This window comes from Telopea speciosissima, chromosome 11, assembly GCF_018873765.1.
Source record: "Telopea speciosissima isolate NSW1024214 ecotype Mountain lineage chromosome 11, Tspe_v1, whole genome shotgun sequence".
Lineage (NCBI taxonomy): Eukaryota > Viridiplantae > Streptophyta > Magnoliopsida > Proteales > Proteaceae > Telopea > Telopea speciosissima.
In genome coordinates, this window is record NC_057926.1 from 51,243,544 (window position 1) to 51,257,321 (window position 13,778).

General features: G+C 39.6%; 2 protein-coding genes across 2 annotated transcripts; both read right to left on the bottom strand.

Annotated features, from left to right (window-relative positions):
• Positions 1 to 1,214: 1,214 nt before the first annotated feature.
• On the bottom strand, positions 1,215 to 3,908 carry LOC122645796 (xanthotoxin 5-hydroxylase CYP82C2-like). The gene is made up of 2 exons (XM_043839160.1): positions 3,054 to 3,908; positions 1,215 to 1,883 (listed from the first exon to the last, which is right to left on the bottom strand). The coding sequence occupies exons 1-2, from the start codon at positions 3,900 to 3,902 to the stop codon at positions 1,254 to 1,256; spliced, it is 1,479 nt and encodes a 492-aa protein (XP_043695095.1). The 5' UTR covers positions 3,903 to 3,908; the 3' UTR covers positions 1,215 to 1,253.
• Positions 3,909 to 9,227: 5,319 nt separating this feature from the next.
• LOC122645310 (cytochrome P450 CYP82D47-like) lies at positions 9,228 to 11,910 on the bottom strand. Its single transcript, XM_043838624.1, has 2 exons — positions 10,961 to 11,910; positions 9,228 to 9,851 (listed from the first exon to the last, which is right to left on the bottom strand). Exons 1-2 carry the CDS (start codon positions 11,906 to 11,908, stop codon positions 9,228 to 9,230), a joined length of 1,572 nt encoding a protein of 523 aa, XP_043694559.1. The 5' UTR covers positions 11,909 to 11,910.
• Positions 11,911 to 13,778: the final 1,868 nt, after the last annotated feature.

Here is a 13,778-nt window from a genome sequence, read left to right on the forward strand (position 1 = left end):
GCCCATGGGTATCCGGAGGGTATTTTTTTAACATATGATACGGCTAGGAGGGGTTTATGAACCCTAGGTTGCTGGATGCACTATCCTTAATGGATGGAGAGAAAAAACTTAAGTAATGTTTCGTATGTATTCTTGAAACACATTTCAAGTCGATTTTGCATTTTCGATGATAAAAACAATTACTTTTGTAGTCTAAAAAAACAAAATCAACCTAGAATGCCTTAATCTATTAAAAAAAACTTAATTCTTAATAGATTAGTTTTATAGAGTAATTAATGATAATTAAGGTTCCTATTACGCTTGAAGGGTTGGTTTAATGGGTAGGTATTCCATGTCGATGCCCTCATACACGTTCTCATTGGCCCCCCGCTAATACGAAAGCCACATGACTAAACATTGATCTCTTGCCCTTCAATTAGACACTTTACTTCTGCAATCAAATGAAATCCTTGTGGATAACATTTGCCAACAACATCAATGAAAGCATAGCTTTTAGAATAGTGGGTGAGTGAGACTTTTCTTTTAGGGAAAAAGAACTAATCAAATCAAAGCCTTGTGGATAAGATTTGCCAACAATATCAATGAAAGCTTAGCTTTTAGACTAGTCGGTGAGTGAGATTTTTCTTTCAAAGAAAAAGAACTCTGTGCGATAGGGAGGCTTACGAGAGCACTCCTATGTGTGTATCTTTATCCTCCTCATATGAAAAGGCATTTCTATCTTTTTGTTTTGAAAGGAGGAGAGATAGACATATAGGAGTGGGACCTTTATCCCCTGAGGTTCGTTGATTGGTACGATTATGCGATTCCTCCCATTGGAGGGTTGAAATGATCATTCCATCTCTTGATCGAACACACTACCCGGATGGAATCCACCCCCTTTTATTAGAGGTACTAGGGAACCGTACCGGGCAGGGGGAACCGCAAATGATAAAATTCCATAGGTGTACTGGCATAAGCCACGGTCCGAGACTGTTAACTATTTCCCTTTCTTTTATCCTCTTCCCTGAAATTAATGAGACTTTGAAATTGAATTGAGATCAATAGAGACACTCTCTTCGATCGACAATATATGCAACTATGCAACAACTAAGTGGCTTAGTTATATTATTACTGGGGTTTAATCATTTAACAATAAACACACCCCAAACCACATTTAATTACACACATAAGGGAAATCTCTATTTGCAAACAAAGATATCCTAAAAGTTAAAACTAAAAAAATAAAAAAGAAAAAAGAAAAAAATATATATTTCTTATGCATAGAGATGGGAAGGAAGTCGAGGGCTAAGGAGGACTTCCAATGGGAATTTCTTAGACAGTGTTATACCTGCAATGCCCTCAGTCAGATCCACAGACAAATCAGAAGGTGTTTGTAGATTGAACCCATGAAGCAACCGGGCAACTGTCATGCTCAAGGACTGGAGGGCAAACAAGATCCCCGGGCACGATCTTCTACCCGACCCGAAAGGAATCAACTCAAAGTTTTTTCCACGTACATCAACATCAGCATGGCTTGTAAGAAATCTCTCTGGTTGGAATTCCAAAGGGTTTGACCACACGCGTGGGTCTCGGTGTATCTTCCAAGCATTCACGAACACACGTGTTCCTTTTAAGACTCTAAAGCCACTTGAAAAATTGCAGTCTTCTATGGCTTCATGGGGAACTAAGAGCGGTCCTGCTGGGTATAGACGAAGTGTTTCCTTGATTATTGCTTGTAGATACACAAGTTTATCAATATCTTTATCTTCCACATTCCTATCCTTCCCAATTTGAATGTCCAACTCATCTTGAGCCTTTGTTAAGACTTTCTTGTGGTTTAGTAATAGAGAAATAACCCATGAAAGGGACACCGCAGTGCTATCTGTGCCCGCTAAGATCAAATTCTGCAAAATAAATAACAATTTACTGTAAATTAGGTTCTTGAACACAATGGATATTGTTAAGCTAGTGCTGTTGCAACCTCCCTTTTCCTTTAATTTGGTTCAGGTTTTTGGGTCTGGATCTGGTTTCAATTCCAATTTGACACCTTTATTTGTTGGGGGGAAAGAGAGAAAGTAGGCATGATTTGAGTATCAGCATTGTATAACCTTTATCAGGTGATACGTAACGATTTTACTAGTCGTGGATCTTGATACCGTATCGACAATGTATAGATGATATGGTACGAACAAGGGGTAAAACAATCAAAAATTTTGTTTTTTAAAGAAAATCAGGGATAAATTTATCTGATACAACTGCTCCATGCCGATACCGTACTGCTATTGTATCGTTTTGTAAGTCAACAATATCTGATCCGATACCATGCACTAAACCATGGGAGTGGGAGAAGGAAAGGTGGAGAGAGATAGAGAGATCTATCTTAGTCGTTAGTTCATCAATTTAAACCTATATCACATCTGAGCGTATGTGAATGACTCACAGTCGTTCTGATGGAATATTCTCACAAAATATTCCCTGCACACCCGGACGTCAACGTCAAGCCTCCAAAGTCATGCTCTCCCACGCAAGGCACGCAACAATCTTCTTCTTTCTTCGTCGTCGTCGTCGTCGTCGTCGTCGTCGTCGTTTTCTCCTTCTTCTTCGCCTCACCGCAACCCCACCAACGTTATCTGCAACCAGGCCCTACCCCACCCTCTCCACTGCCCTACCTCTCCCATAACCACATCCCTGGAATCGTTGCACCAGCAATTGCTGCCCTGCTTCAATTACCATCACTACAAGCACCAGCCCCAGAACTCTCAAATCGAAACAAATAATTAAAGGAACTTAATTTCTAATCTTCTTAACAATTCCCTGCTTTGATTTCACTGCTGGGAATCTCAAGCAAAATCTATTTTTTATGATTTATTTTCCTCTTAAAGGATCGGTGATGGAGTTGAAGGACCAAAATAACAGGGTAGGTTTGGTAGGATGGGAAGCCCCAAAATCTAAGATAGGAAATTGGGTAGCTCGCCTCATCCCCTAATCCTGAAACTCCGGTAACAAGAAAGTGGGGAGGACGATGGTGAAAATTCATGGACAATTGAGAGATTAATCACAACAAAACTACTTACCAGTGCGGTTGCCTTCACTACTGAATCACGATCATGGCCATGTAACTGAGAACCTTCTTCAAGAATTGAAAGCATCACATCAATTAAGTCTTTCTCATCACCATTAACCCTCCCAGATAATCTCTTTTGCCGATGTTCTTGAAGCCATCTCTCTGAAATCGCATCCATCTCCACAGCAGTCCTCTTCATGGCCCTCTGTCTCCCGTCAAAATCCATCCACGATAAGAAACTCGGAAGCAAATCCGATGCAACTGCGGCACCAGATAGCTCAAAGAAATCATCAATTGTTTTCTGGATCCTTTGAACCTCTTCATCGTGCTCTGTATCCGCGATACTCAACAAATATCGTTTTCCGACAACCATCTTGAGGATCAAATTCATGGTTAGATCTCGAAACAATCGATTCATTTCCACCTTAACTTGATTGCTATTGTTCTTCACCCAAAGCCCATGTAGATCCTTCATACAATTCTCAATCTGTGCATATCGGACATGTTTGAGGGATTCAAGCCTGCGGTTGGAGAGCAACTCGAGCACAACACACTTTCGTGCCTCACGCCAGTAGGGTCCGTAGGGTGCGAACCCAAACATTGCATAATCGAAGGACATGTAGTTGCCGGATGCACTTATTGGATGGTTTGCGAGGGCCAAATCGTTTGTGGTGAAGCACTCCTTCGCTAACTCCCAAGTGCTAATGATAAGTGTTCGATGGATGCCGAATCGGAGAGTGAAGGCTGGTCCGTGCTTGTCAGCCATGTCTGCAAGTGTTCGGAAAAGGGGCTGAGGGGATGCTAGTTTAAAGATGTGGCCGATTATAGGCCATGCTCCAGGTACTTCTGGAGCCTCCATGGCGTGATTATTTGCAAACCATCGTTGATAGATTAGAATTAGAACTAATAGACCTACAATGGCTTCGAGTTGAAGCAGCAGATCCATGATTAGCTTCAGTTTGAGAGGCAGAAATTATGCATCCTTTTTTATGAGTGTCAGCCCATTTCAATATTCAGTAGCTGCAAGAATGAGGGCCTTTCTGCAATCTTTTCTAAATTCGATCTCATGGAAAATCACTTTGTAGATTTTTGTTTGGGTAAATTACACGTCACCTCCTGATTTTCAAGCAAAACTCAGATCACCCCCTGATTTACATAAATGGTGTTAATCTGATGTTAGTTATTGGTTTGAAAGGACTATTTTACTCTTGTACTAAAACATTAGAATTAAATTTGCAATACTACCTTTCCTTCATCTTCAAAATTGGTCAAGGGTAGTTTAGGAATTTAAATTTATTTAACTGACATCATCACTTAACATAAAACTAACGGTAAAGACTAATTTATCATATTGGGGTCTAAACCAAGGGTGATGTGTAATTTAACCCTTTTATTTTGTTGGCTGAAGATACTGCCAAACTTGACATATCATCAATATGGATTAAAATCTTCTATAGATCAAGCATCTAGCAATGCATTGTAGTGCGACCCTCAGAGTTCGATAGTCGAAAAAGTTTCATCCAACGGTGCAAGTGCTCAGATCTACACTGCTGTACACCTCCAAATTAAGGTACTATAGAGGATTTTTTTTTTCATCTTCACACTAGGTTGACTTTTCCTACCACATCAAAGAGTTGTTAGTCGGAGCGCACTGTAGGCCTAGATTTCGTTTTTTCTGTGTAGCAGTTGAGGTTTCCCAAAGGTGTGGGCCTCTAATTTGTTTTGTGTTTGTATTCGTCTGGTATATGCCCATTAGTTAATATCCATAACTTTTTTTATTATTTCCTTCTAATACAATCTAACATTTTGGCAACAATAAAAAAAAAAACGTGAGTTGGGTCCTCTTCATGCTCTTCCATTTTTTTACTATGTTTTTCTTTTTATAATATTTTTTTGCTAACATGATTCTTGGTGTATTGAAATAGTGAGATTTTTTCTACCAAAAAAAAAAAAAGAAATAGTGAGATTTATTGTTGGTAATGATACGGCCCATATTTAGCCTCCAATGCCAGGCAGACCAGTGTGACCAGGTCGGACCAAGGAACCGGCTTGAAAGAGGAAGGTGCCCGCAGTCTAACCAAACCTTTAACCAAGGCCTTACGACAAGAGCACGCACAGATGAACTTTACACGTGGACCACCAGGGACACAATCGTTGACAAATGCTGCCAATTCGGTTAAGCGGTCCCGAGACCAAATCACCAATCTGCCTTGGAGACTACGTAACCTTAAAAAAGGGGGTAAAAAGGACATTTAAGGAAATATAGGATCTAATAGAAATATAGGACCTAATATATAAGGAAGGACAGAAGGAATGAAGGTAAGTTCTTCTAGAATCTCACCAATAGAAAGAGAGGTTCAACTTTGGCCATTGGGCAATGACGCCTCAGAACTCAGCTCCCTATCTTCGGCCCCTTCTCTTAGCTATTGATTTGCCCTGAATTCTAACTTTGGCATCAGAGGGATCTCCCCTGGGACACACCCTGGGTTGCTAACCTTCCTTGTCTTCTGGTTCTATTGTGATGCAAGATTGCATTGGACCGGGACCGGACCACGGAAGGAGGATTCAGCGTCAACAGTTAATATTAGTTTTAATTAATTAATTAATTTAAAGGAAAATGATGTCCATACTTAGGGATGTAAACGGATTGGATTTGGCTCGGATAATGCTATATCCGCATCCGCGTCTGATTAGCTTTCGGACGGATTCGGATAGTGCTAAACAGATATGGACACGGATACGGATTGAATATTTTATCCATTTACATGTAAATATAGCTTTTCGGATAGCTATAACCTATCCATATCCGCATCCGTTTAGCTTTCGGATGGATTCGAATAGTGCTAAATGGATACGGAAAAGGATTGGCTATTCATTTACACCCCTATCCATACTACTAGTATCATGTATCTTTTCATATTGTTTTATACTCTCCCTCCCCCTGAAATGTGATTCTTCCTATATACGAAGAGCGCAACACCCCCTCCCATGCTTCCATTGGTTTGGCAACAACATGCTTTTCACGCATCTTTAATTAAAGGGAAATTTGCACATACCTCCCTTGATGTATCATGTATCTACAAAAACAGCTATGAAGTTTGGATAATTACTCATGCTCTCTTACTTTTTAAAATAATTAACAAATACACCCATGTTGTTAACCTAGGACTAAAAACATTAGAATAAAATAAATATTAACCAAATTGCCCTTCTTGCTACTTTTTTCCATTATTTCTCCCTTTGAGCAAGAACAAACCTAGGAGGAGCCAGAGACCTCAAAGACGACCACCATCTTCTTCTTCTTCTTCTTCTTCTAAAACCTAACTCAATCCATTCCACCCAACTATTCTTCTCTCTGCTACAACTCTCAGAGACGGCAACCATCACCACACATCCCAAAACTCTTTTCCGTTTTAATCTTTAATCATCACTGATTCTTCTTCATCTTCTCTGTTAGAAATCTGAGATATAAAAGAGTGAACGGTGAGGCTGCCTGAGTCGAACGAGAACGTTCTGTCCTTAAGACAGTATTTACACATTTACTTCTACATTGTGTTACAGCAAATCTGCCTCCCAAGATAAAATAGGCCTAGACTTGATTACTGTTTTGCAGAGATAGCAATCAACTTGAAACTAAAAAAAAAATGTTATATTTGATTGATGGGGTCACATCCATTGGCTCAGATGGCTGTTCTGATGGGTCATATCTATTGGCTCTCATGGTTGTACGGATGGGCAGCGCAATACGCACACGCTTCTCAAGTATACCGTACAATTTTTTCTATACATAACATGTTATAATAGATCACAAACATATATAAGCCAAATGATTTTCTTCTTATATTTGAAAAAAATTCCAACATTCTCTTTCTCTTCTTCTTTCCACCAATGGAAACCCACACCTAAACCGAACTTGTGCCTTTTTTTTTTGTTCCTCACCACTAACCCCTCATTTCTCTACCATTCTGAAACCCCAAACCTCTTTTATCTCTCTCTTCCCTTCCACTGTCCGAAACAGCATCATGACCACCATTTCTCTTTCCATCTCTCTGTAGCCTTTTCTTTCCTTTTCTTTTTCTCGGTAATTTAGCCATGGGTTGGGTTTGAATCCCATTTCCTTTCCAACCATCTCAATTTGTATTTGGCAGGTATTCTGAAGCAGATTTGGGAGGTAGATCCCTATGGGTGAGATGGGTACCGAGTAAATATTTGAAACGATAATGTTTTTGGAGAGTCCAATCTCCCCACAATTGTTCTTACTTTTGGAGGAAAATTAGAGCGTGTGAGCCTTTTGTTTATTATTCCATTGGTGATGGCTTATCTACTAAGTTATGGTTGATTCCTTGGCACCCAAGTGACATTTTTATTCTCATACTCTGGGACAAAATTAGATATGATGTTGGATCGGATAGATTTACTCTAGTGCAATACATTCTCAGGGATGGTGACTGGGACCTGGACCCTTCTCGTAGAATAGTTAGGAATTGACATGATGAGCTTCATTGGGTTATGAGAACCTTCAAGGATCAATCAATCACTGCCCAAGTATGTAGAAGTTCTTTTTCCACGACTACTTATCATATTTTGCATGAGGATGTAACCGGTATTTCTATGTTGAGAACTTGTTAATTATTTTTGTGGGTCTTATATGAGAGTGAGGTATGGTCTGTTAAAGTGTGTGAATGATTATGTTCTCATCTTGGGTTGGGGTAAGGCGGGTATATTCCTCTTTTATATTCCGTTGTATTGATTGATTATTTTTAATAAATTGCTAGGGGTCAGCCCGGGTCCTAGAGAATATTCGTATTTGAAAAAATAAAAAAAAAGAATATTAGAAGGTTCAAGAACTAGGCTAGTTCCAGCTATCATGTTCAAATCTTAGTAGGTTTGTTCCTTTTTCACTTTTTAATAGTCATATTATGTATATATCATTAGAACCTTAACATATAGTGTATACCTTTTAAGGTTCCTTGTTTTGTTGCTTGTCTTTTAAGATAATGTTTGTTCTTGTATGAATATTGTTTTGTTCAATACTTTTTTTTAATAACATTTTATTACCCATCAAAAAAATGGCAAGGAGGTTGTAAAATAAGCCTAGGAGAGGGCTAGTGATTTTGAATATTGATTGTACCATAAAGATCCTCTAAATAGAGTAAAAGTATGAGCAAATGCGTATACAAATACGATTGGGAGAGTTGACTATTGCATGTGAGTGTATTACATGTGATCCCTTCTAACATAATGATTTAAAAGAAGATTTTTTTCTAGCAATAAGCAAGAGGAATTCTCATATATTGGTTTCTTCTCAAAAGCATAATTAGATTAATAAACTTGATATAGTATTGAATGTGAGATCCAGAGCATAAAGTTTGTGGGGATTCCACATGAAAGCAATTATCCTACATCGGGTGTGAATAGCCCGATGTGAAGGCTTATAAGGACTTGGGTATTTTTCCTTAATGGCTTACTCTAAGGATGAGTTCTTCCCAAGTCCCAATAAGTGGTATCAGAGTTGGAGCGTAGCAACTCCGGTGTGCTTTTAAGGATGGTAAAAAAAATGCATCGAACAACTTTGAGGTACTTAAGATGGTGATGGATTTTCTTGTTTTTTGAGGTTGTGAAGCCTTTACGGGTTCTACACGAAAACAATTATCCCAAATTAGATGTGTATAACGTAATGTGAAGACTTATAAAGACTTTGGCACCCTCTCTTTACTGTCGTAACTACTTCAGTTAGCATTGAAACATCCCATCTACTCTCATGGATATATGTCTCATTATAATCTTAGATTTTTTGGTGCTATGTTTTGCCAAGTGGCCAACTCTGATTAATTATGTTGAAACTTAACATATGAGTAGCTTGGAGACTTTTTGATCTACATGTCCATAAAATTTAAGACCTACATGATTTGCGAGACCGGATCATATCCTCATAGAAGTGGATTCTATGTGAGTGGCCTTAGAGAACCTTGGACAGTATGTACGTGTACAAAGACATACATGATCTGGTCTCATCAAGGTTAACGTAAACCAAAATAAAAAAGCAGCTTGCATGGGGAAACACTCTTTATTCTTGAAGATCCAGTTTAACTCCCTTGATCGAGATTCAAGTACAAAATTTAAAATCTTAAAGTTATTGTTGCCCTGCCATACATGCAAAATCTGTAACAAATTGAAATAGTTACTAATCATAAAGTCGTGAAGGGAGTCGAGGGCTAAGGAGGACTTCCAAAGGTGTTCTCTTGGGCAAAGATAAGGATATCTGTTCAGTCATATCCACAGGCTCATTAGAGGGTGTTTGCAGCTCGAACTCATGAAGCAAACGGGCAAGCATCATTTGTACGGTTAGAAGGGAGAATGATATTCCCGGGCATGATCTTCTACCCGACCCGAAAGGAATAAATTCTAAGTTCTTCCCCCATACATCTAGATTGGTATGACTTGTGAGAAACCTCTCTGGCTGAAATTCTAAAGGGTTTGACCACACACGAGGATCTCGCTGTATCTTCCAAACATTCACTAACAAACGTGTTCCTTTTGGGATTCTGAACTCACTTACAGTGCAATCTTCTGTGGATTCATGGGGAATCAATAGTGGTGTGACAGGGTATAGGCGAAGTGATTCCTTGATTATGGCTTGAAGATAAGTAAGGTTACCAATGTCTTTCTCTTCCACCTTCCTATCCTTCCCGACATGAAAGTCCAATTCATCTTGAGCCTTTGTCAAGACTTGCTTGTTGTTCAGCAACAAGGAAAGTGTCCATGAAAGAGATGATGGAATGGGATCTGTTGCAGCTACCAATAATCCCTGCAAAATGAGTGTCAAGTTACTTTAAATTAAACTAGGATCTTCAAGCTAAGGTCCATTTTTTAGGAGTAAAATTAAAAATAACCTCCATTTTGGGGTGGGTGAAGAGGGGAATTGGAATTTATTGAGCTGGGCAATATTTTAGGAGGATTATTTTTTCGCTAAAGATCATTGAATAAAGCTAAAAGGAAAGAACACACATCAGAAACAAATCAAAACAACACAAAAGGATCAAAACCCGAAGGCAAAGACCCCCACCTTTGGCATGGCCATCAGCAGGGGCCTTGCCCACCACTAGGGAAATCTGTATCTAAAAATTGATTGCTACCTAATATACCCAAGTATATATAACCACCCAATAGTATCATGCCACATCATCATCATTATGAATGGTCCAATAGATAAGCACCCATCGGGTCACACATCAACCGAGCCAAAACCTAGAATTCAATTACACGAGGGCATTATCCACCACGTGATCGAGAATTGGTTAACCCCACTCCGAATATGCCGCTGTCAATTATCACCATATTCCTATAAGGAAACTACCTCCCAATAAGGAGCACTCATGATTCCTACTAACTAGGGATCACTCTCCCAAAAGGACTCCACCGAAGAATCTCTTACCTTGGATAGAAGACTTAATTAAATTAATGGGACTCTCTACCATTGCCTCTACCTACAGTCTGTCGTAGAGATCTAATTTAAGCATTAGAGAGTCCCCCGCTGGAGCAAACCGGCTCTCTTATGCTTACTCTGTTCCTCTATGTGGGCTACATCATCGGAGGATTGATTCCCCTTGATGGTTTCTTGATGCAACACTACCATCTCTGGTGATACACACAGTCATGGTGTGTTCATCATTAAAGAATATCACATATAAGGAAAAAGAACCCTGAAAGCAGTGTGGCCCCTACTTGCAGACACAAAGAGGTGCGAAATGATTGCTCTACCCCCCATGAAACATGAAAGGCTGAAACGCCACCTCTGTTGATTCTTCCGTGCATGCTACCATTGACCCATGGTGCCTTTCTGGGAACCTTCTCCCTAATAATAATAATCCTTAATAGTAATAATAATAATAATAATTCACCCCTAGAAGCACGTACCAGACAAGTAGCTTTCACTGCCATATCACGATCATGGCCATGGAATTGAGGATCTTCTTCAAGGACCGACAGCATCACATCCATGAAGTCTTGCTCATCACCATCAGCCTTCCCAGATAATCTCTTTTGCCGATGTTCTTGAAGCCAACTCTCCGCAATCACGTCCATCTCCTTAGCAGTCTTCTGATTGGCCTTTTTTCCTCCATCCAAATCCATCCATGATAAGAAACTCGGTAGCGCATCCGATGCAACTGAAACACCCGCTAGTGTAAAGAAGTCAATTATTGTTTTCTGGATTCTGTGGCCCTCTTTGTCAAACACATCATCCGCACCAACCATACTGAAATATTGTTTGCCCACCACTATCTTCAGAACCAAATTCATGGTTGCATCTCGAAACAATCCATTCATTTCAACCTTAACTTGATTACTGTTCTTCACACAAAGCCCATTTAGATTCTTAATACAATTATCAATCTCTGCATATCTGATGCGTTTTAGAGATTCAAGCCTGCGGTTGGAGAGTAACTCCACCACAATAAACTTGCGTATCTCACGCCAGTACGAACCGAAGGGTGAGAAACCCAACATTGAATAATCAAGGCCCAAATACTTACCGGCAACACTCATTGGACGGCTTGCGAAGGCCTTATCGTTGGTGGTGAGACATTCCTTGGCCAACTCCCAGCTGCTAACTACAAGTGTTCGATGGATGCCGAATCGAATAGTGAAGACTGGTCCATGCTTGTCAGCCAAGTCTCCCAGTGTTCGGCAGAGGGGCTGATCAGGGCTTGTTAGTTTGACGAGGTGACCAATTATAGGCCATGCTCCAGGTGCTTCTGGTGCCTCCATGGCCTTGCTCTTGTTACCCTTTGCAACCCATTGATGGTAGATCAGAATTAGAACAAATAGACCAACAATGGCTTGAAGTTGGAGCAGTAATTCCATGATTGGCTTCTTCAGTTTGAGTTGCAGAAAGCATATCTCCTTTCAATATATAGTCGTCACTAGTTGGTCATGTGAATTGACTTCACTTCACTTCACTTCATATTCTTCTTTTTTTTTTTAATTATATTTTTTTATTTTCATGGGTATGTGTGGAGGAGTCCGTATCCTCTTCAATGACGTTTAACCACCGAAGTGGATCTCACACCACCTCTAGAGTGTGGTCCCAGGCGGTGTAAGATCTACTAAAAAATGTTATACCCAATGCACAAGGTCAAATGCACACAGCCTCACCTCTGTTTTCAGAGAGGTTGTTTCCAAACTTGAACCTTTGATCAATGGTTCAGCAAGTGAACACTTGACCAACGCACCAATCATGATTATCTGGTGTGAGATCCACTATGGTGGTTAAATATCCCATACCCCAGAGGTGGTGTGAGACCCACTCACTCTAGGTGGTTAAATGTCATTGGAGAGGATCTAGACTGTCCCACAGTTAAATTTCTTATTGATATTTGTTTCAACTAAATTGATTTAAGAGAAAATAATGTCCATGATGCATGTATCATGCACTCTTGCACACTCTATAATACTTCTTTCTTTTTGTCCTTGAGTAAATTGACTTGGAATCTAAGTATCAACTAATTGTAGTTAAGACAATTCTAAGTGATAAGGCTGTTGTTGCATCTCTTTCTGTTTTCTTGGTGGGGTTGTGATCCTAAATGATACCGAAGAAAAGATAATAAAACAATCCACCATAGATAGAAGGAATATATAAATGTATGCGAGAAAGAGAAATTCAAAGACAACTTGGCAAATAGACTCGTATTTTAAAGGGAAATTTTGGTTTTTTTAATTTTTATTAGGGACTAGAAATGATTCCTCTAATTCTTAATCCACATGCCTTTCCATCATGCCCTATTTTTTTTAGCCGCAATTCAAATCTAGTGACCTATTTTATTCAGATGGTTGGTACACCGAGCTTTTTTCACCTATGTGTTTAGTAGATATGAAAATTGACCTTTGGATTTCTTTTTGGGTCCTTCTAGGCGTTACTAGGACTTAACTCCTCTCAGGTCCCTGCCAGGTCAGGTTCGTAGGTTCTTCTCATAGGGGACTGAAAATGACAACCTCATCCCTATCCAAACACACTATCCGGGTGGGGTGAAGTCGTCATTTCCACCCTCCCTATGAGAGGAACCTACGAATCTGACTGGGTAGGGAACCTGAGAGGAGAAAATTTTGCATTACTATGCTTAGTATAGTATAATGCTTCATTATTGCTATACGAAAGTACATGGGTTAGTCCATGTGATAGAAGACCAGACAAGCATCAAATTGGTATAAGTTCAACTAAAAATGAGTAGCGAAAATAGATAAAATTACAAAAGATGTCCTTAATTTGTATTTTATATTCATCTTCACTTGATGGCATTGTATAATTTTACTAAAAGTTTGAATCAGAGTTTGAGCATCTCTCCTTACTCTGGACTAGAACATAGCCCTTGATATGTATGTGGGATCCTCTAGCAAATGGAATAACCTATGCATTGCCAATTAAGTGGCAAAGAGTAAAATGTTAACTTCACTAGGCACTGTAAATACGAAATCTAGGGTCAGGCCAAGGATCCTACATGTCGGAACTAGGTTCATATGCTATGCAATTCTACTGCTTAAAGAACCTAGCACAAGGAAGTAGCTCAATTGGCAAGGACCACACCTCATAATAAAGAGGTCATAAGTTCAACTCTCCTTGGCATGGTTTGTAATCACGGATCGGATTGGCTGATATCGATCAGATCAGATCGGTATCGGTCGAGGCCGATCACGAGATTAAATCGATACAACAAGGTTTGACTGGATCATTCCCTGG

Coding starts and splice junctions, on each gene's coding strand:
- LOC122645796 (XM_043839160.1), bottom strand. CDS start 3,902: ATGGAGGCTCCAGAAGTACCTGGAGCATGGCCTATAATCGGCCACATC. Junction 1,884..3,053: donor TAGTGAAGGCAACCGCACTG/GTAAGTAGTTTT, acceptor TTTATTTTGCAG/AATTTGATCTTAGCGGGCAC.
- LOC122645310 (XM_043838624.1), bottom strand. CDS start 11,908: ATGGAATTACTGCTCCAACTTCAAGCCATTGTTGGTCTATTTGTTCTA. Junction 9,852..10,960: donor CAGTGAAAGCTACTTGTCTG/GTACGTGCTTCT, acceptor CTCATTTTGCAG/GGATTATTGGTAGCTGCAAC.